Source organism: Ranitomeya variabilis, chromosome 4 (genome assembly GCF_051348905.1).
Source record: "Ranitomeya variabilis isolate aRanVar5 chromosome 4, aRanVar5.hap1, whole genome shotgun sequence".
Lineage (NCBI taxonomy): Eukaryota > Metazoa > Chordata > Amphibia > Anura > Dendrobatidae > Ranitomeya > Ranitomeya variabilis.
The window spans coordinates 607,752,380-607,779,969 of record NC_135235.1 but is presented as its reverse complement, the minus strand read 5'-3'; the positions used below and the strand labels follow the sequence as shown (position 1 = coordinate 607,779,969).

The following is a 27,590-nucleotide window of genomic DNA, read 5'->3' as shown; positions in this document are numbered from 1 at the left end:
CTAAATTGCTAAGATGAGGTCAATAACGGAAGCTGCAGAACCAAAGTCCCTCATACACCATAGTCAGCCGTCATCCGACAGCTCTCTCTCGAGTCCCTCAAACAGGAAACCTCGGCATGGCCCAATGCTACAATATTCACTGTGAGAGAGCACCTGATAGACTCCTCTAGCTGCGGCTTTTCTGCCAGATGACAAAGGGATTAGCCTTTCGAAATCCAAAGTGCTGAATGCTTCTCTCCCCCAACACCATGTGCCAGGGAAGTTGGAAGGCACGCATACACATTAGACTGTCAATTAGTCCTACTAATATCAGAGGTATCAGCTGACTTTAGTCTAATGTGTATGGGGGCCTCAAAAAGCAAAGCTAATAAACCAGCCACTTGAGGCATGGCTTCTACCTCATGAGGCAAATATTCAGGTAATTGCATGTGTCACAGCAGTACGGGTGGACAGCAAAGAAAGGACAAAACAGTGGAAAAAAAGATGGGTGTCAGTAGCAGACCGAAGGAGCTATGGGAGCATGAGACAATAAAGAGCACCTTTTTCAGGATGGCATGTAGGTGGTGGTTTATATGGCTGAAGAAAAAAAATAGGAAGCAGGAAAAAAGAAGAGCAACTTTGATGGGCTGGAGGGTCAGGGAAGAAGTTACCTGTCATGAAAGGAGAGCCCAATCCTGTCCTAATCCCGGAGATTTCAGGAGGGATGTGAATGCCATGTTGCACACATCACCACAATTCCTTATCCATGTCTTGAATCAGTAGAACTGGTGCTGGGCAAATGGTGGCCTTTTCTGTGTTCCTCCCCCTTTGCTTGCTCTGCAAAGGTACCGATGGCCCTCATTGATCGTTTTAGGAAACTAACAGCATGTATTTACAGCTTGGTGTTGAAGCTTCCAAATAAAATAGTGGTGGCATCTGAGGTTTGACGTTTCTGGGGAGGTAGCTGTTTCTGAATTGTGGCATTTTTCTGCATCTGCTGGAGACATATGTTGTGCTGTACTGTAGTGTTTGGGGCTGCTAGGGGGGTTCATGCGCGATGCATAGTGGCAGTGCTGAGGGTCATATGGGTACTGCACCATCAGGTTTATTTGGTGCTGCTAAGGATCATATGGCAGAAAGGTGCGTCACTGAAACGCGCGTTGGGGTGGGGGCATGCTCCCTGTACATCCTGATCACATTGATTCTAAGGTAATATCAATGATAAATTAATTTCAGCTATTTTGAGGCGTGATCATGGTGGATAGTGGGTTATCTATATAGGATTGGCTCTTTATATATGTTGGCTGATGAGTATTATTGTTGAGAGGCGCCAGTCAACAGCATTATATGCCTAATATAACCAGAGAAACTGAAGCATACCAACTCACAAGCTTTTAAAAAAAGGAGCAAATATAATTTTATTAACACTATAGTTTACAAATAGTAATCAAATAATATTACAGACAAGATATAACATACAGAGCTATTTTAATATTAGGTATAGGTGCACCAAATACAGTGTTACACCATAGAGAAAGAAACAGGGTATAAATAGCAAAGTCACTATGGTCAACTACCATATCATATTAAATGCCAGTGCATAACCAGTATAGGGATAATGACATTTCGCTACTATTGCATAGGTTAAGAGGAAACTAGCTCCATGGTCCCATGACCCCTAAATCTCACAGATTTAAAAAAGGACAAATAATCCCATCAAATATCCTTACCCATATTTCTGTCCATTAGTTCAAACACGCGCCCCTACGCGGGTTTCGCCAACAGCTTCCTGGACCCCCTGACGAAGGAACAGTGCTTCCGAAACGCGCGTCGGGGTGCACGATATCTAACTTTGGCGGTCCCAGAATTAATCCCCCCATCCTTATAATTGACTCTTGATTGTCTCCATACATAGCACCATAACATTGCACTTTACTTTCATGCACGCTATGCACTTTTATTGTGTCCTTAATATGTTTGAGCTCATGTGGTGATATGCACATTATATGCACTTTTTAATATATATATATTCTTGTTGACACAAGCACTTTATGATATGTAATCCATGGTTTTATTTTGAGACCTATTGAGTACTTTGGGGTATACTATATATTATGGAGTGACCTGCCACATAATGAATTGATTTTAGTATATGTTTGATGCGTGCACAACTGTATCGTATATACATCTATAATATAACGCTGGGAGCGTCACTCTGTCCGAAGCCTTTATAGACTGCGCAAGCGCCGGCGCAGTCTGGACCCCACAGAGCGACGCTCCCAGGAGATCGCGGTATGCGTAAGTACTGAACGCACACCGCGATCTCCAACGGAGAAGCAGGGACGAGCCAGGAGGCGGAGGGTGAGTATACTTGCCTGTCCCGTTCCACCGACGCGATTCCGGGCCATGAATGTCCCCCTGCTCCCGGAATCGGCGCCTGCGCAGTACGCGCTTTCCGGCGCCATTTTCTTGAAGACACATTGCAGTGTGTCTTCAAGAAAATGGCGCCAGAAAGCGCGGACTGCGCAGGCGCCGATTCCGGGAGCAGGACCAAGAAAATGGCGGCGGAAATGAATCAGGTGGCGACAGCCGCCGCACCCACCACAGCCGCCGCACCCAGCACAGCCGCCCGCACCCAGCACAGCCGCCCGCACCCAGCACAGCCGCCCGCACCCAGCACAGCCGCCCGCACCCAGCACAGCCGCCCGCACTCAGCACAGCCGCCCGCACTCAGCACAGCCGCCCGCACTCAGCACAGCCGCCCGCACTCAGCACAGCCGCCCGCACTCAGCACAGCCGCCCGCACTCAGCACAGCCGCCCGCACTCAGCACAGCCGCCCGCACTCAGCACAGCCGCCCGCACTCAGCACAGCCGCCCGCACTCAGCACAGCCGCCCGCACTCAGCACAGCCGCCCGCACTCAGCACAGCCGCCCGCACTGATGGGGGCGCAGGATGGAGCAGCACGTGATAGGATGGGGGCACAGGATGGGAGCACATAACAGGATGGGGATGCAGGATGGAGCAGCACATGACACGGTGGAGCAGCACATGACAGGATGGGGGCGCAGGATGGAGCAGCACATGACACGGTGGAGCAGCACATGACAGGATGGGGATGCAGGATGGAGCAGCACATGACACGGTGGAGCAGCACATGACAGGATGGGGGCGCAGGATGGAGCAGCACATGACACGGTGGAGCAGCCCATGACAGGATGGGGGCGCAGGATGGAGCAGCACATGACAGGATGGGGATGCAGGATGGAGCAGCACATGACAGGATGGGGGCGCAGGATGGAGCAGCAAATGACAGGATGGGAGCAGCACATACCAGGATGGAGACCATATACCAATATAAATGCTCGCCACCCGGGCGTAGAACGGGTTCAATAGCTAGTACTTATATAATGTGACATAATTTCAAGTGACATATTTTAAGTGTATCATCTGAAATATACCAGAATGATAACCCAATGCCTACAGCCTGCAATAACCATTCTGCCGCCTCGCCATCGCCAGAGCAGCCGCCTCACCACCGCCAGAGCTGCTGCACCGCCGACCTTCTGTCTCTTCCCCACTATCCCATAGAATGTAAGTCCGCAAGGACAGGGTCCTCTCCCCTCTGTACCAGTCTGTCACTGTAAACTTGTTTACTGTAAACGATATTTATAACCCTGTATGTAACCCCTTTCTCATGTACAGCACCATGGAATTAATGGTGCTATATAAATAAATAATAATAATAATAATTATATATTTATATGATACAATGATTATACATTTAAAATGGTTTTCTATTGTTACTAAATAAATAAATAAATATATTTTAATATATTTCCTGTTGAGATAGTCTGGGTCCTTATTCTGTTTGGAGCACGGTTCTTTTAGCTTCTCTTTAGTGGTTTCACTATATTGTGCACAAAGGGTGACCTCTTGAAATTGTAGTGGAATCTGAATACCTTTTATAAATAACAAAAAAAAATGTCAATATATATAATTCCCTATGCTGGGGTGTCATTTCTGTGTTTAATCCTTGTCCCCAAAGTAGAGAAACATTACTGTTCAATTATTGAGCAGAGTATATTTTTAGGTTTGCGCCAAGCTTAAAGCTGTGGTCAACAACCTTCAGCTCTATGCATGTACACTGGGGGCTACAAGAGGCCGTTGTGTAATGTCTAGTGCAGGAGATGCATATTATGTTTTGAGGGGCCACACTGGTCCATTGTACCTCCTAAAAAGGCCATAATAAAACTTGGCCATATTGACATTATATGCCATACATATTTTTATACTTTTAATGGCTATCCATTTTTTAAATCTTACAGAAAAGGAGGGTCCCCTGCTCTTAAACCCAGTAGTGGGGTTACCTATATTGTACGTTACAAGAGCTAAGGAACGACTGAAGGTTTCACAGCTTTCAAGAAAACCAATGGAGGGGGTCAGATTCATGCACAGGCACCTCTCCACTTCATCTCTTGCTCTCTGAACTTGAAGGCCAGATTCGACTGCACCTAGGTTGTGAGCATTGAGCTCCCCAATTATCTGCTGTGTACTTAGTCAGCAGGAGAAAGAATACATAGTTGTGCATTATATGACTGCAGCTCACTTTCTTTATGCAGATCTGCACTTACAAAATCTACATCAGTTGAAGCTCCTTTGTTCTGCTCCTCGAGCGTCAGGAGCACAGTAGATGCTACAGAGAACTATTCAGTTTTATGAATGCTGATACAACTGCAAGGACAGTCTGTACAATGGTGGTAGGGAAAGAAAAAGCTTGTGTGAAAACATATTTACCGGAGCAGGACTAAATAGGATTACTGTTATCTAGGTCCATTCTGCTTCGAGGTCGCCCCCTAAAATCAGCATTTGGGTGACGGAATTGTCATAGCAAGCAATGGGGCTGTTGTATTAATGTTTTAAAGGTACTTACAAGTTCAATATGGAAATGGGTACAGAAAATTGACGGTTTTACAAATGCTGGCAATTACGGGGAGTTCTGCAGAATCATTTATGGCGCACAATTGATGGTCGGATCCATGCAGCCTCATTTGGGGGAGGGGGATTAAATCCATGCAGACCGGCATTGGGGGTGGGTCGGATCCATAATGCCCCATTGAGGGGCCGAAGCCATGGGTTGGATCCATGCAGCCCCACTGGGATAGGGGGGGCTGTCGCATCCAGGTGATAAATAAAGGAGGGGTCATGTCATGTGTGATCCATGTGGTTCCGCTGGAGGGGGTCGAATCCATGTGGCCCTGCTGGGTTGGGGGTCAGATCCATGTGGGTCTGCTGGAAGGGGGGGGAAAGGAGAGGGGTCGCATCTCTGCAGATAAAGTCGAATCAAATGTTTACAGCCATTTTAAGATGTTGGCATGCTGTTGCACATTTACAAAATAAGCATTAACTTACCATTGCTTAGTTTTCCAGAGTCACTGAGAAAGAACATCTGATGGCGGTTGATACATTTTTATTATTTTTAAATAGAACTACATTTTTTTATCACAAAAATCCAGTTTGTGCATCATTCGTATAGTTTATAGAGAAGGAAATAAAACTCAAGATTAATTTTCACACGGACATCTTGTTCCAGACACTTCAGCCATGCACGGTGTCGGGACAGAATGTTTTGACGCCCAAGGCAAAGATGTCACACTGGGTCCCGGCTCCGTGAATGATGACATCATGTGGTGCTTACATAGTGATAGCGTGAAAGCCTCCTATCTTATAGTCTGTTTGTTCTGATCGACAGATGATATGAAAAAAGCAAGATATACATTCTGCAAAGGTGAAATGAAAAAAAAAAAAATTTACATGAAGGTCCTTTCTTCTCCTGACAGTTTTGAAGGCTATGGTCCAAGAGGATTTTGTAGTCTGTAAACCAACTTAACTCTACAAACCCTAAGTTCTTTATAGTCTACCTTGCGATCATCAATATTTCCAACATCTTCAAGGGGTGGCACACAAAAAAGCAATGTGAGGCATTCTTGATAAACTGTTAGAATAATTTTGAGAATTACTCACCTTATTGAACACCCATATCTCTCCATTGACTGTTGGGCGTGGGACTCCATGCCCATTGTAGTGGAACAGGACCCGCTCTTCCTTGGCATTTCTTCGCAGGGAAGTGCAAAGCTTCTTAACTTCATCTACGGTGGGATCTAGACTCTGCTTGTACCGAGCCTGAGTATATATATATAAAAAAAAATTAATAATAATGATAATAATAATGAGACAAATCTTTACCAAAATGTTAGGATGAAATTACTTACACTCCCAGACTCCCTTCAGCACCACAAAAAAACATAAAAGTCTACATTAAAACTTTTTATCCTCTTTCTATTGTTCTCTAGCCAACAAGGTCCAGAAAGGGGTACAGAAAGTCAAAACTCCACCAATCTGATATTGACTACCGGAGATCAAGCATGTAACTGTATTTAAAAGTTTCAATATAACACAACCATTAAAAAGGGTTACAGGACTGAAGTCAGCAAAAGATTCTAGTGTTAGGTAACGGGACATTTAAGAAAAACCTTCAATTCATAAGTAGTTTCAAATAACCTAGTACAGTACCCAATGTTACATTGCCTGATTTCATTTATCGCCTACTAAGGGAGGACACTGCACTTCACAATTATTGAAAATATAAATTTTAGGATGAGAATGGAGAAAAGGAATCTGGAAGAAAACAAAACGATAAGGAAACTAATCAATGAAACAGGAGTATCAACAGGCAGGACCCATGTTTCTGGAGGCAATAAAAGAGTTTTAGATGCTCCCTTATAGTTAGAACGTTTCCCAGAAGATAAGCGGACCACAAGGTGTCTCACTGCTGCGCATGATCACGTGCTTCTACAAGGAATTCTGGAGGCTACTGCTCACTTTTGCTGCAGTGCTCCCACAGGAGAAATAAGGCATTGCACAATGCTTTCTGTAACCAATGGCGTTGGTGAGGAAAGGTCACTTATGCCAGACTCTTGCAGGGCCTCTCAGCTCCGACGCTGGGAATCAGATTGCTCACTTCTGTTAGTCAGGTCATTATAACAGGGATTTTATCAGAGGAGGAGGTCCCAAGTTGTGTAAAAGTTTTTTTTTGTTTTATTTTATTTGTGTGGAAACTATTCAAATCTATTTTTTCTCATTTCTACGTACTACATTTCCCATCAGCAAATAAGTCCATGTTTCAGCGATCCATGATGATGTTGTTGACTTAATTAAATTAATTACATCCTTGTTATGTGTTTGCTGTAACATACACTGAGGGCCTGGTACATGTATAAACACACATTTGCACAAGCTGTTATATAACTGCTCTTTTCAGCGTTGGAAAAATTTGCTAAATTAAAGGGCCACGTGTTGAAGGCACAGTCTCGCTGTGAGGGGCAATATGTGAAGGATCTGTACAAATTGGCTGATATAAGATGTTATTGAGTAACTGAATTCACATAATATAGAGCTTTCGCAGCTACTCAACTGCACGCTTACAACTCTCATTCGCAGCTGTGTGCAAAAGAAGAAATGTATTATCCTTCTGGCTCAAACTCATTACAGGAGCTGCTCTTTACAAATTAAAAAGCAGATAAGAAAACGCTGGGCTGGAACAGCGGAGCACAAAAGACGGCGGAGAAGGATGAAGATAAACGCACACGTGCCGTAAACAGTAGCTCAGTGGGATGAAAAGATGGCTAGAACGGCAGGAAAGCCAAAGAGGAGCTGCAAAGATGCTGCAATGACCATCATATTTCTAAAGGAATTCTTTACCACTCGGATTTTTTTTTTTCTGCCTGCAAAAAAAAAAAAAAAAAAAAAAAAAAAAAAGGCACAGAAATTCAAGATGGTTTCAGAACTTCACAAGACACAATCACCACCATCTAACCAGTCCCTATTGTGTCCATGTGTCCTATCCTGTTTCATCAACCAGACCAAGTTCCTAACTTCCCTAATTACCATAGATGAAAGTCTTATTCAGTAGTGCCTTCAGAGAGCTTTCCATGCCAACCCAGGCTTGTCCGACATCCTGCTCAGTGGTACCTCACCGTTCATCCATTGGGAACCTAGAATGACTGACCACATACTCTCTTTGTAGCTTTAAAGGTGTATTGACATTTGTTCATTTCTCGCCCATACACATTGTAAGTAATGTATTGTAGCTGCACATTTCTCCAGAATGGAGCCCCATTGTGCTCCGCTGACAGCGAGGAGACTGTCACAATTTCCATACATGTCCGACCACCTCTTCAGTGACAGAGATGCCAGTCAGGATGCCATTCTTGAGCTAGATGAAGGTCTTCTCATTTAGATCCAATGGTAAGGCTAGGTCACACTCCAAACCACACATCATTCTCCTAAAAATAGCTTGCTTTTTCAGACAAACAACAAGTAAAACAGACTATCACTATTAGATGCTACAAACAAGACCATTTATTAATGAAGACTTATCCTGCATGATGGCTATATGATCATCCTTCACAGACACCTGGGTTGAGGTTTTTGGTGGTTCGGATTTCCATTGAAGATCGAAAAGCCTACACTTAATATAGATATCAATGCTAAAGTGGTGCATGAGTATGGCAAAGACATTTAATTGGCACACTCTTCAAGCAATTAAAGGTTGTTCCAAGACTAAGGACTCCAAATAGTGTACTGTAGAAATCAGAGTTCACCCTAGTGCTTTTCCCTTCACATGTGCAGGAAAGTGCAACGTTGGACTATTTAAGAGAAACGGTCATCAGGATAGTGCTCAGTAAACTACAGACACTGTCAGGTTGGAGCCGTTACACTGATTAAAATGATACCTTGGTTAATGAAACCCGTCTTATGGTTATTGTTTAATCTGTATTTGTAGTTTTCAGTTAATGATATGCCCGTGCTCCGGGGCGGGACTGTGTGTGTGTGGGGGTCTTTATTTGCTGTTCTGCTTACATATGCATCTGTATGGCTTATGTCAGGAAAACGGTCCGTTACTGACCTGCCCCCTATTTTACATACTGTGTATACTATTATGGGGTTACAAAAAAATAAATTCACATTCATCAAAATGGCGGCGGCGCCTGCGCTGTAGCATTATACATGCCTAATATGCCTACTGATGTAGTCACATTGGTCTTTGTAATCGATTACTGCATTGTCACTTTATATTCAATATGGATGTGAATACTGAGCTTTCTAAATTTGCTGCACCCTTGGTGTTGTACTTGAATTACACCTGTTTCTCATTGATTGAGACTACCTTTTGATATACCGTAGATGTCTTTGATATGAATGTGCCTTTTTATTGAATAATAATAATACTCTATTTTTTCGTGGATGTTTACAAAGAGGCATAACAGGAATGAAGAAATGTAGGCCATTGTAGCTGGCAGACTTTAAGGCCATTATTTGGCCATGAACTGCCATGGCCAACATCAGGACCACACGATCAAAATCTCATGGTGCCGATGGGGTTAACGAGGGAGCCACCACATTCTGTTAACCAGCTAGATGCTGTAGTCACTATTGACAGCAGCATTTAAGGGGGTTAAACAACTATAGTTGGTACCAACACTGATCTTGGCTAATGCAGCAGGTTGTCAGCTATAGAGTACTGCTGACAGCTGCTGGATTGTCAGCCGTAGGGGGATGATATTCTTATATTTCAGGTCTGTAAAAATACATATTTGTGATCACTAAGGGGTTAATGAGCAAAATCCTGCTGACAGATTTGCTTTAAGTAAAAGGGGCCAGCTGAAGTACCCTGCACAGCCTTGAAGTCGTGTGCGCTATTGTGCAGGGGAAAAAAATTGGAAAGGACACACAGCTAGACCAGAGCTGCATGTTCTCCAGTCTCAGGTTAGGTGTCACAAAGGGATGGCATATCCAAAAGGGTGGAGGAGAAGAGAATGAGGATCGAGCCACTCATTTAGGCTGGCCCCCAAGTTCTCTCAATGACCAGAGCTGATCCACCGAGGTAGAAGAATGCTGGACATGCACTGATCAGGTGAAGGCTTGGCTGGCTGCTTCCAAGGCAGAGATTGCTCTAGTTGAGAAAACTCTTAACGCTTGATCTGGCCAACTATCAGCTTGAATTACTCGCTAGGAAACAATGTGGTGGTCCTCACTCGGACAGGAAAAACAGGGTCAGCAGCAGTAGGATGGAAATAATTTCCATCCACTCCATAACCACAATTTCTCACACAACATACCACCCATAAGTGGCTTACAAAATAGTTTTGTGTAAAGGAGTCTTCGTAACAAAACATTAATTATTCACATTCGGTGGGTGTTTTTCCATTCTCCATCCTAGTGTGTCAGAAAAGAGGTGGATGATGAGCATGTACACGACTTCTCCACAATGATGAAAAAAACATCATTTACGTTTCTCCAATTAATCCTACTAATTAGTAAAATAGTGTAGGAATAATCATTAATTCTTTCTGCAGATGCTCATCTTGAAATGAGATATTCCTCTTCATGTCGATTGTGCGGCTTCAGAACAAACAATAAATGAGGAGAAATATTTTATTGGATTGATGAAAACCCTTCAGAAGAGGACATTAGTACATGTGGAAAATGGATTAGGAATTATTAATTCCTTGTACAACTGATATGATGTAAGTGACCAGGGTATTCCAACAACAGGATCTAAGGACAATTCAGAAACTTAAATGGGTTTTACAGCTGAATGAATCGATAATTAAGGGAACTTCAACTGATTCCAAAATTTAAAAAAAAAAATGAAATAAAAACTGTACTCTCCCTAAGATGTCCCCCTGCAGGTCGTATTCCAATTATGTAGCTCCTGTTGCCCCTTACTTCATGGTCCCATTCTCAACACACCAGAAAATAACAGGTCCAGTCAATCAATGATTGAGGCTGGTCCATGCTACTGCCAGCGACTGGCTGAGCAGGCATTTCCACCCATTATCAATGTGTCCCGTACAACACCAGGAAGCCCAGGAGCAAATTGTGGAGAATCGCCAAGCTACTTATTGTAAACTTTTTAACTGGTCTGAGACCTTTAAGTACTGTTTTTATTGTCTGGAAATCCCCAGGTTTGGACAAATCCTAGTAGTAAACAGAGCTTCTTAAAGGGATGTATATAACCTAATAATATGGGCATACAGGTAATAGAATTGTTACACTAGTCCTACCTGTATGCCTCATATTAATGGTCATGCTGCGGAGAAATGTTATATTCTGTCTTTATGCTAATGATTTCTTCCAGGCTCTGGGGCGTACGGTGCCTGGAAGAGATCCCTGCCCCCTGTCATCATTACAATACTACCCCCCCTCCCATGCACGTCAGTTATGGCCCCAGAATCCTGCACTCCCTCAGAAATACAAGAAATACATACCTCATCTTCCCTTCTGTGGCTGCTGTATTCAGGGATCTTCAGGTGCCGGCAAGTCACTGTGACCTCCTGCGTGTACACAAATAAGATGCTCTTCCCACTTCCGCCCTGCACAGTCATCGCTAGGAACCATGTCTAGGAGGGAGGAAGTGGGGAGAGCACTTTATCGGCGCATACACCAGTGGTTATGGAGTGGAAGTTGCCGATGTCTGCACGGAAGTGCCCAAAGAAGGGAGGATGAGGCATGTATTTCGGAGGGAGTACAGGCGCGGGATTTTGGGGCCACAACTGACATGCATGGGAGAGGGGGTAGTATTATAATGAGGACAGGGGGCAGGGATTTCTTCCAGGCACTGCACGACCTAGCTCCTGCAATAAATCATTATCATAAAGACAGAATATGACATTCCTCCACAGCAAGACCATTAATATGAGGCATACAGGTAGGACTATGGTAACATTTCTATTACCTGCATGCCCATACATTCTATCTCTGAATGTTAAAATTAACCTATCCATAAAATTATAGACTGTCCATGTCTTTGTCAGTGGGCAAACTTACAAAATCAGCAAGGGATCAAATATTTATTTCCTTCACTGTATAGGCCCTTAGCATAAATTTGTAGTGGATGAAGTTTTCTGGTGTGCGAGTTTTCCTTCATAGGCGTTGAGCACTCCTAGAGTATCGCTGGAGAAATCAAGTTTGCGTTGTGAGCCAGGGCTGTTTTACTCTGTGTTTGGAGGTTCTGAGGATGAGGGGCGCTACTTGGTCAAGGATGCATCCGAGAGTGTCAGTGTAGTGGTGTAGCGGTGTAGTTTGCCAGATCAGGACAGGCAAAAGAGGAGATCGGGGACAGTGATGAGTGTAGGGAGTCTGCAAGTGTTAGTTGAGTGTTAATGGCTGGTAAATTTCTGCAAGTGTGGTAGGTAGGAGTGTGCTGTGGTGAGCAAGGATTTGTGAGCGTGAAGGAGAGGATATTGTGGTCAGAGAGGGGAATAGGTGAGTTATCTAGGTAGGAGATTGAAGAGAGTCGGACAAAGACCAGATCAATGGTTTTACCGTCTTTGTGTGTAAAAAAAAAAAACCCTCACTATGTCAGCTCATTACATGACTTGTAGCCCATATTTTCACTGGTTTTACACACTACAGGCCTTATCATTTAATCTGCAATTAACTCTAAGCTGTTGGAGACTAGCTACTATGTTGTCTCCCATAAAAATAACAGGGGGATTCCCGCTCTTCATTCCTTAGTTAGCACACAGAGAAGAAGCAGCAGCAGCATGAAGGGAGCTATACAGGAGTATTGAGCAGTGTAACTGTGAATCCAGTTCTGGGATGAGGTAAAATACTTGTTAGAAAGCTCATCATGAGGTGTGTGTGTGTGTGTGTGTGTGTGTGTGTGTGTGTGTGTGTGTGTGTGTGTGTGTGTGTCTGTCTTCACTTTTTTTCTCACCCTGCTCCTCAGTCCTACTCTCCCTTATTTAGAAGCTTCAACCTGATATCTCACTGTGCTGGTAGTCCCTCATGTCTTGAAAAAGATAGATCTGAGCTCTTTTTTAAGATTGAATTTTTTTTTTCAAGAGATTAAGAAGTGGCGCATAAGTGGAGAAAGAAGCACATTTCAATGAAAGCATATGCAGTTTGCTGAATGTACAATTTCCATTTAAAGGTTAATAGATAAAAATACCAATGGCCAAAATATTCCTTTGTTGGGTTACCAATGCCCAGGTGCGGTGTTATATTTTATAACTATGTACATTGGTACTGTTTCTGTATACCTGAGACAAATAAGTAAAGCTCCTAGAGCTTTGCTCCTGATTTTGATGAGCATACTGTATGCATCAACTAACCCAGGGTTTGTGAGAAAGAATTGGCAGATGAGTCACCCGCAGTGTGCCCAAAAAGTGCCATGTTTGTGACTTAGATGAAAGAAGCAAACATCTCCGGTAATTCGCGTCTCTAAACAATCATTCACAGAACAAGTACTTGACCTAAATACTCTGCAGTAAAGCGACAGCTTACTGTGCTTGGCTTCAGCCCACATTTATCCTCATCTTTCATCTTATTGTGTGCAAGATTTTCTACAATTGAGCAAACAACGTCATGAGGCTTAAAGTTGATTCACCAAAGGCTGATGAAGGCTCCAAATTATTGGTACCTCGATCAAAAGAATTGGCAACTTCTCAATTGTTAAAGGTGCTAAAGATGTAACCCTTCATGGAGCATTGAAAACTGCCTCCTCGGGAGGTACAGATTCTTCTTGTGTTAGTCAAGCTAGTAGGGAGCCTTTAAAGCAGTGTTGCCTAGGGAAAAAAAAGTGTGAAAAATACGGTAGCTCTCTTCTAGAATAAAGAAAAATATTCTAGTGCCACATTTACGTTCATTAAAGACTTCCCCTGACCCACTTCTATTTATCACAGGATGCTGAAATTGCACATGTGTAATCATATAAGTCTATATAGGTGACATGCCAATTTGCAACTCAGAACTGATAACGGTCTTGATTTTACAGGTGCTCAAGTGGTGTGAGGTTTGATAATTGACCCAGTGGAATACAGAGCAGTCATCAAGTTCCTTTACTCGAAAGGCCGCACACCAAAGGAGACGTTCGATGAGATGAAAGAGGTTTATGGTGATGATTCCCCATCATATGATTTAGTCAAGAACTGGCATTGTCAATTCAAATGTGGTCGGACTTCGGTGCAAACAGCTCCAATTCCAGGGACCAAAATTTCAAGATTAGTGTGGGGTCATTGGAAAAAATCATCCAAGACCATCTCAACATGCAGAAGGTATCCACTCGCTGGGTTCCACCGGCTACTCACATTTTTCCAGAAGCAGGAATGAGTCAAATGCACTCAGGCTCTATTGACGATGTGCAATAGAAACCAGGAGGACGTTTTCAACAGACTGATCACACGATGAAAGCTGGTTCCATCACTATGACCCTGAGACTAAAGTCCAGTCGATGCAATAGAAGCATCATGACTCACCGCCTCCAAAGAATGCACGTACCCAACCCTCGACTGGCAAAGTCATGCTGACACTATTTTGGGACCAGTACAGAGTAGTATTGATGGATTTCCTAGCAATGGTACCATGATCACTGGAACATATTATGCTAAACTGCTGCAGAAATTGCAGGAGGCCATCAATACCAAGAGCGTGTGACATTGCTCACCAAAGGTGTCCACCTTCAGCAAGACAATGTACCAGTTCACAACTCACATATTGCCCAAATGGAAGCATGCTCCTGTGGCTTTGAAATTCTACCGCATCCCCCTTATTCACCTGACCTCGCACCATCAGACTCCCACCTCTTTCCAACAATGAAGTTATTCTAAAGGGCAAGCATTTTTCAGATAATGAGACTCTGATTTCCGAAGTCACAATGTGGCTTTTGGAGAAACCTGTCGACTTCTAGAAGTGAGGTGTTTACAGTTGCTTAAAGAGATGGGAGAAGTGTGTGCCCCAAGGTGGCAACTATATAGAGAAGGACTAATAACTGTCCCAAGTTTCACTGCCCTCAGTCCACAGGCAGTGAGTCATGGGAAATCTTTAATGAATGCCCCTCATAGGTGGCAACTCAATAAGTCAATATCTAACCCTGCAAAGAGCCTTGAAACATTTTCGTTTTGAGCCCAACCAGTTGGAGGCAGCAGTCTGTAGTAAGATCTGCTCTGGAGTTGGATATTCCTTTTTACCTTATTCCTTCGTGGAAAAACACAAATAATTAAAAATTAGAAACCAACAAATGCTTCAAATTGCTTGTTGTTAAATCAAGTTACCTAGTGAATTTTAAACCAAGTTAAGATATTGAACTTAAGGGGGTATTTTGGGAAAGCTGGAAACTGCATATCTGTAGGACATTCAGTCATTTGCTAATCTGTGACTATCACCAACCAAAAAGGAGTCACATCCCCTTTGCCCACTTCTCTACACAGAGCTGCTTCTGGTCTTGTGCTGTTCAGAGTACAGCACCATAGGTCCATTCACGCCAATTGGGCTAAGTTGTAGCACAAACATCTCCTGGTCAGCCCAAGCTCTCTGCAGAGAAAAATTAAGAGAAGCCGAGGTGCCCAATTATTTCAGTATAGGTTTATAGGGCCAAAGCGATTCTCGCCCAACTATATTATTCATGCTGAATTTCAACACTTGCTTTTTTTATTTCTACTAAGTTATACCTTATGCAAACTATAGGGTAGAAATTTATGTTAGATGCTTCCTAATGATCCAGAGAATGGGTTCCAAAATACCCTGTGCACCACCACTCCATTTATTCTCCATGGAAATGCCGAAGACCGCTGTTTGCTGTACCTTCTGGCAGTCCCATAGAAAATAAATAAATGAGAGCACCATTCTCAAAGAGCAATTTCAGAGCCTAATTTTTAGGACCAGAGGGGGTCTGACTACTGGCATAGGTGATAACTTTTCATAATAGGAATAACCCTTTTAAGCTGCCACCTGACTGCTCTCCCCATTGATAACACATGCAAATTTTACACAACCTAGTGTACAAACGTATGGGGAAGACCACCTTGGAATACCCTTCAGTCAAATGATTACATAAATGTATGGGTAGCTCTAAGAAAATTGACTTTTTCCTTATGGAAAAGCCTTTCTGTGGATTATGACTGAAGGCAAATAAGCCCATCTAAACCTATGTGGTCTTTTTCCACCATTACTAAGTACAGTTTCATTCTCTACACTGGAGAATGACACCAACATGTGCTCTTATTTGTAGATAGTGGAACCACACCATTAAGTGGGAACCTTTCTCCAAGTAATCAAGTATTTATTATGTTTCCAGGCTACAGTGATGATTTCAAGGGTATAATAGGTGCCATACGCAAAACCCGCTTGCACAAACAGCACACGTTACAGGGGAAAATGTGCATTTATTAGCTAGTGGCAGAAAACAAAGTGAGTAAAACAATCGATAAGACAAATCCAACAGGGACATGATGGAGAAGATGTTTGTTAAGGTCAACAAGCTTGTGCTGCCAAAGAAATGTAAATCTAGAACTTGAAATGTGCCGAGCTTTCCATCTGTCTTCGGCGGGACAATTTGCTGACGTGCAACTGTCTTCACGAGTGGAGAAGCCTCGAAAAGCACCTGAGACGGCAATTCTTGTATTGGTTAAACTTTCTGGTCAATCAAAAGACTATCTCCTGATAACAATGTAACTGCTTACCACATCACAAGCTGTAAACCCTGGAGCTTGCAGTTATTGCAGACTTTTAATACGCTCACTACTTCAAGAGAAAATGGATCTACCCTTTTGAAGAACCCAACCGTCCGCTAGATACGTATACGCAGATGCAGTAAACATTTGCCTTAAGGGAACTTATTTTAAATGGTGTTGGAGTTCAAAAATTATAAACCCATTTCTCCCCGGAAACAATACCATTTATATCTATTGCTCATATCTGGCATTTTAGTTCCATAGAATTACGGTACCTTGATTGGCCATACCAGACATGACTTCTCCATAGAAGTGAAGCTGATTTTGAGGGGGAAGGAAAATTCACCGCTTTTTTCCTGATATTGGACAACTCCCTTTGGCTGTCTCCTATTGGGCAGAGTTCAGCTGACAATGACAAAGCCCATAGTACCGTTATAATGTCCAAACAAGTAGAAGTACAACCCCAAGTCCCCAAATATTGGGACTCTCTGAAAAATGCAAAGAAAACAAGAATGCAATAATTTGGAAATCTCTTATAGCCATATTTTTCCCAACAGAACATCAGAAACTGAACGATAGACATTTTTTGATTTATATGAAAAAATTAACTCATTTACAAATTGATGGCAGAAACACATCTCAAAAAAGTTGGGACAGGATTAATAAAAGGCTGTAATGTAAGTGGTACTAATGAAAAATAGATGGCGGGTCAATTTTCAACTAAATCATATGACTGTTTAAAAAGAAAGAAATTAGATAGGCAGAGTCTCTCAATAGCAAAGATGGTTGGTGGTTGTCTAATCTATAAACTGGGTTTAAAAATTGTGGAATAATTTCGGAAAAACTAAGATTGCAAAGATGTTGAACATCCTACTATCTACAGTACATAATATCATCAAAACATTCTGAGATTCTGGAGAAACCCATGTGCACAAGGCAAACGATCATTATCGGATGCTCGTGACCTACAGATCCTCAGGCGGAACTTCATTATAAACAGGCAGGAACTGGACTGGTGGTGCAAATCACTACATGAGCAGCTTCCAGAAATCACTGTCTATGAACACTGATTCCCGTGCAATACAGAAATGTAAGTGAGTGCTCAATCATTCAAAGAAGAAGCCACATAACACAATGCAGAAATGTTGCCGTATTTTTTGGGCTAAAGCGAATTTAAAATAGATTGAAGTAAAATGGAAAACTGTTAAGAAGAATTAAAATGATAATTTTTTATGAAAATCACAGACATGGGACCGGCAGACTCAAGAGGAGAAGGACCATCCAGCTTGTTATCAGCACACAGTTCCTGCATTTCTGATGCTAAGGAGTTATATTTTTGTCTATGGCATGAACAGCTTACATATCTTGGAAGTCACTATTAATGCTGGAGGTTTTAGAACGACATATGCTCCATCCAGACAATGTCCATTTCAGGGAAGGTCTTGCATATTTCAGCAAGACAATGCTAGATCACATACTGCGTCCATCACAACAGTATGGTGTTGCAGAATAAGAGTTCGGGTAATGAACTGGAATCTTGCAGTCCAGATCTTTCACCAGTAGAAAACATTTAGTGAATTATGAAATGAGAAATCTGGCAAAGATCTACTGGTCTAACCTAGTGCATAATTAGAGCACAGGTGACTAAAGTTGGTCATGCACATTCAGTGGCTACTGGCAGTACGATGCTTCAGCTGACCGTGCGGCTGAAAGCCATCTCAGCTGACATTCCTTTACACAGCAGTGCTCCTGTGTTTTGTAGGAGAAAACTGCCGACTGGCATGTCAGTTGGCCGCTCGTTGCAGGGAGAAAAATGTGATAGTCTAAAACGGGACATGTGCGATCGACATCTCTCCTGATCAGTCGGCTGCACCTCCATATACATTATACTGTCAGTCGAGCCTGTTGGTATTGGTGGGTTCAGCCAACATTATTCTAATGTGTAGGGGGGGCCTTTACAATTTTTAAAATAAATTCCCTATATGGGGAAAAGCAGCACAGCTGAGTATAGCTGCGTCACATTACAAACCCTTCAATCAGGTCTCCTCTCATAGTATTGTCACTTCTGCTGTACTGCCTGTCTGGGGATATGTCAGTGATCACATTTATCTGTTGTACTGAGGGCAACTTGTTATCGCTGTCTAGTGAGATCAGAGCAAGGTCCCAATATATCTTACACACGTGTAACCCACAACAGACTGCTCTTGTGAGATGTAATAAGACCCTGCTCTCTCACTGCAGAGCAGGTACAAGTTGCACTACAGACATAAGTGTGATTACAGCTCACACAATAAGAAACCTGCTCTTAGCTATTGGAGGGGGGTGTCCTTTCTCCATGGTGTTGCAGCTTGCTTTTGACTAGTCAGTTTAATACAGTGGTAAAGATCACACCCCGAATTAAAATTATCTGATAACACTCACTTGGACTTAACATAAGTTAACTCATTAGGTGCCACACTCTTTGGTTGCGAATATAGCCGCATTGGAGATGTGAATTTAAAAAAAATAAAAACAAACGTTTATTCCGCTCTGCAGCCATTATTACATTGTATGTCCAGTTTAACATGAAACATTTGGCGAAACGTCCTTTTTAAAGAATTTGACCATTTTGCATATTATTGTAATAAAGTTCTTAGGTAAACGGGAATGAATAAGATTTGAAAAAAAGCTACAATTTTTTTTTCATGGTATTACAAGTAAGTCCCGATCACCTGAGAGCAGCTAACTGCAATATCAGCCACAAATTATGGCTATCCTCATACAAGCAATTAATAACCTTAAATTTCAAGCATTTTAAGTGACTCCTCTCCTTTGGGGACACACGGGGAAATAGCATCTGAAGCATAACAGCTGAAGTCCTGCATCTATTCATCAAATCTCTTCTGTAGACCAGGACTTGGAAAGAAGACCTGCTCCCACAGAGCCATCCAGCACTGCATAGTTGAGGAGAGTTTGGGGAAAACTCCTGTAGCTGAATTTTTACATTTCCAGAAGAACAATGAGGATTACAATGAATGCACCCCTTCAGCATCTCCTCAATTATACTGTGATGTGCACACGGACTGACAGCTCAGACAGGAGAATAAAATGTATTTTCTTTCCTACAGAAAAGGATAGGGATTTGGAACATTTTGAAAGAGGGGCAGAATGGGTGATAGATAGCAGGCCATTGCCTAGGGCGACATTAATGAGGACCTGTCACTTGGCATTAATATGTAATTTTATCTAGTGTAAATGCCATTGTTCACCTGAATCTGGCGTTGTTTTCTTTATTTCCTGCGCCTCTCTGTTTCAGAGATATAGCTCTCTCTTCCCTGAATATAAATCAAGTATTTTTAGCCAACTGGGCGTGGTTCCCAAGAAGATGTGACAGAAGTTCTTAGAACCATGCCCACTTGATTACCAAGCCTAGATTTACATACAAGAAGAAAGGGGTCATATCTCAGGAACAGAGAGGTGCAGAAACCAAATAAAAACAGTGACGGATTCAGGAGAACAGCGCCAATTTATATCATCTAAAATATAGCTATATTTTCAGAAAATGACAGGTCCCGGTTTAACCCCTTCAGTACCATGCGATTTTCCGTTTTCTGCAGGATGAGTTGTACTTTTGAATTACACCATTGATTTTACCATATAATGTACTGTAAACGGGAAAAAAAAATCCAAGTGAAGTGAAATTGCAAAAAAAAAAAGTGCAATTCCACAAATGTTTTTTTTTATTATTTACAACTAGCTGAAGAGCCCGGCGTTGCCTGGGCATAGTAAATATCTGTGGTTAGTTATAGCACCTCACTTCTCTTATTTTCCCATCACGCCTCTCATTTTCCCCCTCACATCTCATTTTCTCCCTCACACCTCTCATTTTCCCCTTCACTCTTCTTATTTTCCCCCTCACTCCTCTCATTCCCCACTAAGGCTGGGGTCACACATGCGTGTTTTACGTACGTAAGAGCGCAAAAACTACGTACGTAAAACTCGCATTACATACGGCACAATGCTTCTCAATGGGGCTGCTCCTATTAGCCGTATATTACGGTTCAGTGTTATACGGCTTTCTACGGCCGTACAAAATCGCAGCATGCTGCGTTTGTCAGCGTATTGCGCAAATAATACGCCAATGAAAGTCTATGGGGGCGATAAAAATACGGATTCCACACGGACCAGCAGTGTGACTTGCGAGAAATACGCAGCGCTGTTAGTGAAAAGTCGGTAATTCAATTGCCGGCTTTTCATTTCTCCTTCACAAACCCGACAGGATATGAGACATGGTTTACATACAGTAAACCATCTCATATCCCCTTTTTTTTTTGCATATTCCACACTACTAATGTTAGTAGTGTGTATGTGCAAAATTTCAGCGCTGTAGCTGCTGAAATAAAGGGTTAAATCGCGGAAAAAATTGGCGTGGGCTCCCGCGCAATTTTCTCCGCCAGAGTGGTAAAGCCAGTGACTGAGGGCAGATATTAATAGCCAGGAGAGGGTCCATGGTTATTGGCCCCCCCGTGGCTACAAACATCTGCCCCCAGCCACCCCAGAAAAGGCACATCTGGAAGATGCGCCTATTCTGGCACTTGGCCACTCTCTTCCCACTCCCTGTAGCGGTGGGATATGGGGTAATGAAGGGTTAATGCCACCTTGCTATTGGAAGGTGACATTAAGCCACATTAATAATGGAGAGGCGTCAATTATGACACCTATCCATTATTAATCCAATTGTTGGAAAGGGTTAAAAAACACACACACACATGATTTAAAAGTAGTTTAATGAAATAAACACAGCGGTTGTTGTAATAATTTATTGTTCTCGCAATCCATCAGGAACACCCTCGCTTGGAAAAATAATAAACGCACAAGATACATACCTTCTGGTGAACCGTCTCGTCCCACGAAGTAATCCATCTGAAGGGGTTAACTAATATTACAGGCAGGAGCCCTGCTAATGCAGCTGTGCTCCGTGCCTGTAATCCCCGGCGAATGAATGAAATGTAGGTCATTGACCTACATTTCCTTCAGTCGCGGTGATGCGCCCCCTGGTGGATGTCCTCATATGACCTGGAGCGTGGGAAAAAGTTCCCAGGCTGCAGTTCAGGAGAACATCCACCAGAGGGCGCCTCACCGCGACTCAATGTAAGTATAGATCCTGCTTTCCTTTCAGCACCCGGGGATTACAGGCACGAGCGAGTGGTTTATCGCAGCTCTGCCTGTAATATTAGTTAACCCCTTCAGATGGAATACTTCGTGGGACGTGATCTGACATCAGAAGGTATGTATCTTGTGTGTTTATTATTTTGCCAAGCGAGGGCCTGGAAATGGATTGCAAGAACAATAAATTAGTACAACAACCGCTGTGTTTATTTCATTAAAATCCTTTTTAATCATGTGTGTGTGTGTTTTTTAACACTTTCCAACAATTGGATTAATAATGGATAGGTGTCATAATTGACGCCTCTCCATTATTAATCTGGCTTAATGTCACCTTCCAATAGCAAGGTGGCATTAACCCTTCATTACCCCATATCCCACCGCTACAGGGAGTGGGAAGAGAGTGGCCAAGTGCCAGAATAGGCGCATCTTCCAGATGTGCCTTTTCTGGGGTGGCTGGGGGCAGATGTTTGTAGCCACGGGGGGGGGCCAATAACCATGGACCCTCTCCTGGCTATTAATATCTGCCCTCAGTCACTGGCTTTACCACTCTGGCGGAGAAAATTGCGCGGGAGCCCACGCCAATTTTTTCCGCCATTTAACCCTTTATTTCAGCAGCTACAGCGCACAAATTTTGCACATACACACTACTAACATTAGGAGTGTGGAATATGCAAAAAAAAAGGGGATATGAGATGGTTTACTGTATGTAAACCATGTCTCATATCCTGTCGGGTTTGTGCAGGAGAAATGAAAAGCCGGCAATTGAATTACCGGCTGTTCACAGATATCGCGCTGAATGAAATCTAAATACAGAATATATATATGTGTCTCAATGACATATATATATATATATATATATATATATATATATATATATATATATATATATATATATATATATACTGTATATATGTTTTCCCTAACATTTGAGCACATAAATCCATTAGATGTCGGTTTTGCAAGCCTGCGCGAAAATCTCGCAGTACGGATGCCATACGGATTACATACGGAGGATGCCATGCGCAAAATACTCTGACACACCCTGACTACGGATCACTATTTTGGGAACATTTCTCCGTATTACGGCCGTAGTACGGACGTATAATACGTGGCGTATTGTCTTACGCCATGTGTGACCCCAGCCTAACACTTGTCATTTCGCCCTCACATCTGTCATTTTCCGATCACTCCACTATTATCCCTCACTCCTCTCAATTTGCACTCACACCTTTTCATTTTCACCTCACACCTCTCATTTTCCCCTCAGTATATACATGTTTGTCATCTCCCTTATATATAGTATACACCTGTATGTCATCTCCTGTATATAGTATATACCTGTATGTCATCTCCCCTGTATATAGTATATACCTGCATATCATCTCCCCTGTAAATAGTATATACCTGCTGTACGTCATCTCCTCCTGTATATTGTATATACCTATGTGTCATCTCCTTCTGTATATAGTATATACCTGTATGTCATCTTTTCTGTATATAGTATATACCTGCATGTCTTCTCCTCCTATATATAGTATATACCTGTATGTCATCTCCTGTATATAGTATATACCTGTATGTCATCTCCCCTGTATATAGTATATACCTGCTGTATGTAATCTCCTCCTCTATATACCTATGACTCATCTCCTCTTTTATATAGGATATACCTGCTGTATGTCATCTCCTCCTGTATATAGTATACACGTGTCTCATCTACTCCTGTAAATAGTATATACCTGTGTCATCTCCTCCTATATATAGTATATACCTGTATGTCATCTCCTCCTATATATAGTATATACCTGTAAGTCATCTCCTCCTGTATATAGTATATAAATGTGAGTCATCTGCTCCTGTATATAGTATGTACCACTAGGTCATCTCCTCCTGTATATAGTATATACCTGTGTCATCTCCTCCTGTATATAGTATATACCTATGTGTCATCTCCCCTGTATATAGTATATATGTGTGTGTCATCTCCTGTATATAGTATATATCTGTGTGTCATCTCCCCATGTATATAGTATGTACCTGTATGTCATCTCCTCCTGTATTAGACCTTGTTCACACATTATTTGGTCAGTATTTTTACCTCAGTATTTGTAAGCTAAATTGGCAGCCTGATAAATCCCCAGCCTACAGGAAGCTCTCCCCCCTGGCAGTATATATTAGCTCACACATACACATAATAGACAGGTCATGTGACTGACAGCTGCCGTATTTCCAATATGGTACATTTGTTGCTCTTGTAGTTTGTCTGCTTATTAATCAGATTTTTATTTTTGAAGGATAAGACCAGACTTGTGTGTGTTTTAGGGCGAGTTTCATGTGTCACGTTGTGTGTGTTGAGTTGCGTGTGGCGACATGCATGTACAGACTTTTGTGACAGGAGTTTTGTGTGGCGACATACGTGTAGCAACTTTTTGTGTGTCGAGGTGCATGTGACAGGTTAGTGTAGCAAGTTGTGTGCAGCAAGTTTTGCGTGTGGCGAGTTTTATGTGTGGTGCGTTTTGAGTATGTGCAAGTTTTGTGTGAGGCAACTTTTGCATGTGCAGCAACTTTTGTGCATGTGGCAATTTTTCCGCGTGTGGAAGTTTTGCATGTGGCGAGTTTTCCATGAGGTGAGTTTTGCACGTGTGGCGAGTTTTGCATGTGGCGAGTTTTGCATGTAGCGAGTTTTGCATGTAGCGAGTTTTGCATGTGGTGAATTTTGCGTGTGGCGAGTTTTGAGCGGTGACTTTTGTGTTTCGACTTTTATGTGGCGAGGTTGGTGTATGTGTGGTGAAATGTGTGCTGAGGGTGATATATGTGTTCAAGCACGTGGTAGTGTGTGGCGCATTTTGTGTGTGTGTTCACATCCCCGTGTGTGGTGAGTATCCCATGTCGGGGCCCACCTTAGCAACTTGTACGGTATATACTCTTTGGCGCCATCGCTCTCACTCTTTAAGTGCCCCTTGTTCACATCTGGCAGCTGTCAATTTGCCTCCAACACTTTTCCTTTCACTTTTTCCCCATTACGTAGATAGGGGCAAAATTGTTTGGTGAATTTGAACGCGCGGGGTTAAAATTTCACCTCACAACATAGCCTATGACGCTCTCGGAGTACAGACGTGTGACTGTGCAAAATTTTGTGGCTGTAGCTGCGACGGTGCAGATGCCAATCCCAGACATACACACACATACATACACACACACACATTCAGCTTTATATATTAGACTAGCTGAAGAGCCCGGCGTTGCCTGGGCATAGTAAATATCTTAGTTATAGCACCTCACTTCTCTTATTTTCCCATCACTTCTCTTATTTTCCCATCACGACTCTCATTTTCCCCCTCACATCTCTCATTTTCTCCCTTACACCTCTCATTTGCCCCCTCACTCCTCTCATTCCCCCCTAACACTTGTCATTATTTCGACCTCATATCTGTCATTTTCCGATCACTCCACTATTTTCTCTCACTCCTCATTTTGCACTCACACCTTTTCATTTTCACCTCACACCCCTCATTTTCACCTCAGTTTATACATGTTTGTCATCTCCCTTATATATAGTATACACCTGTATGTCATCTCCTGTATATAGTATATACCTGTATGTCATCTCCTCCTGTATATTGTATATACTTATGTCTCATCTCCTCCTGTATATAGTATAAACCTGTATGTCATCTCTTCTGTATATACTATATACCTGTATGTCATCTCGTCCTATATATAGTATATACCTGTATGTCATCTCCTGTATATAGTATATACCTGTATGTCATCTCCCCTGTATATACCTGCTGTATGTCATCTCCTCCTCTATATACCTATGTGTCATCTCCTCTTTTATATAGTATATACCTGTATGTCATCTCCTCCTGTATATACGTGTGTCATCTCCTCCTGTATATAGTATATACCTGTGTGTCATCTCCTCCTGTATATAGTATGTACCTGTCTCATCTCCTCCTGTATATAGTGTATACCTGTGTGTCATCCCCTCCTGTATATAGTATATACCTGTGTGTCATCTCCTCCTGTATATAGTATATATCTGTATGTCATCTCCCCTGTATATAGTATGTACCAGTATGTCATCTCCTCCTGTATATAATATGTACCTGTATGTCATCTCCTCCTGTATATAGTATATACCTGTGTGTCATCTCCTCCTGTATATAGTATATATCTGTGTCATCTCCCCTGTATATAGTATATACCTGTGTGTGATCTCCTCCTGTATATAGTATATACCTGTGTGTCATCTGCTCCTGTATATAGTATATAACTGTGTGTCATCTCCTCCTGTATATAGTATATACGTGTGTCATCTCCCCTGTATATAGTATATACCAGTGTGTCATCTCCTCCTGTATATAGTATATACCTGTGTGTCATCTGCTCCTGTATATAGTATATATCTGTGTGTCATCTCCTCCTGTATATAGTATATACGTGTGTCATCTGCCCTGTATATAGTATATACCTGTGTGTCATCTGCTCCTGTATATAGTATTTATCTGTGTGTCATCTCCTCCTGTATATAGTATATACCAGTGTGTCATCTCCTCCTGTATATAGTATATATCTGTGTGTCATCTCCTCCTGTATATAGTATATACGTGTGTCATCTCCCCTGTATATAGTATATACCTGTGTGTCATCTGCTCCTGTATATAGTATATATCTGTGTCATCTCCTCCTGTATATAGTATATACGTGTGTCATATCCCCTGTATATAGTATATACCTGTGTGTCATCTGCTCCTGTATTTAATATATATCTGTGTGTCATCTCCTCCTGTATATAGCATATAAGTGTGTCATCTCCCCTGTATATAGTATATACCTGTGTGTCATCTCCTCCTGTATATAGTATATACCTGTGTGTCATCTGCTCCTGTATATAGTATATATCGGTGTGTCATCTTCTCCTGTATATAGTATATACGTGTCATCTCCCCTGTATATAGTATATACCAGTGTATCATCTCCTCCTGTATATAGCATATATCTGTGTGTCATCTCCTCCTGTATATAGTATATACGTGTGTCATCTCCCCTGTATATAGTATATACCTGTGTGTCATCTGCTCCTGTATATAGTATATATCTGTGTCATCTCCTCCTGTATATAGTATATACGTGTGTCATCTCCCCTGTATATAGTATATACCTGTGTGTCATCTCCTCCTGTATATAGTATATACCTATGTGTCATCTCCCCTGTATATAGTATATATGTGTGTGTCATCTCCTGTATATAGTATATATCTGTGTGTCATCTCCCCATGTATATAGTATGTACCTGTATGTCATCTCCTCCTGTATTAGACCTTGTTCACACATTATTTGGTCAGTATTTTTACCTCAGTATTTGTAAGCTAAATTGGCAGCCTGATAAATCCCCAGCCTACAGGAAGCTCTCCCCCCTGGCAGTATATATTAGCTCACACATACACATAATAGACAGGTCATGTGACTGACAGCTGCCGTATTTCCAATATGGTACATTTGTTGCTCTTGTAGTTTGTCTGCTTATTAATCAGATTTTTATTTTTGAAGGATAAGACCAGACTTGTGTGTGTTTTAGGGCGAGTTTCATGTGTCACGTTGTGTGTGTTGAGTTGCGTGTGGCGACATGCATGTACAGACTTTTGTGACAGGAGTTTTGTGTGGCGACATACGTGTAGCAACTTTTTGTGTGTCGAGGTGCATGTGACAGGTTAGTGTAGCAAGTTGTGTGCAGCAAGTTTTGCGTGTGGCGAGTTTTATGTGTGGTGCGTTTTGAGTATGTGCAAGTTTTGTGTGAGGCAACTTTTGCATGTGCAGCAACTTTTGTGCATGTGGCAATTTTTCCGCGTGTGGAAGTTTTGCATGTGGCGAGTTTTCCATGAGGTGAGTTTTGCACGTGTGGCGAGTTTTGCATGTGGCGAGTTTTGCATGTAGCGAGTTT

At 42.2% G+C, this 27,590-nt stretch overlaps 1 protein-coding gene across 3 annotated transcripts in view; it reads right to left on the bottom strand.

Moving 5' to 3' along the window:
- The window catches only part of RPTOR (regulatory associated protein of MTOR complex 1), a 295,359-nt gene that overhangs the window by 94,234 nt on the left and 173,535 nt on the right, over positions 1–27,590 (bottom strand). For all 3 annotated transcript variants that reach the window (XM_077253329.1, XM_077253327.1, XM_077253328.1), the window contains exon 4: positions 6,003–6,161. In XM_077253329.1, coding sequence (XP_077109444.1) covers positions 6,003–6,161 — 159 coding nt within the window. The remainder of the gene's footprint in view (positions 1–6,002; positions 6,162–27,590) is intronic.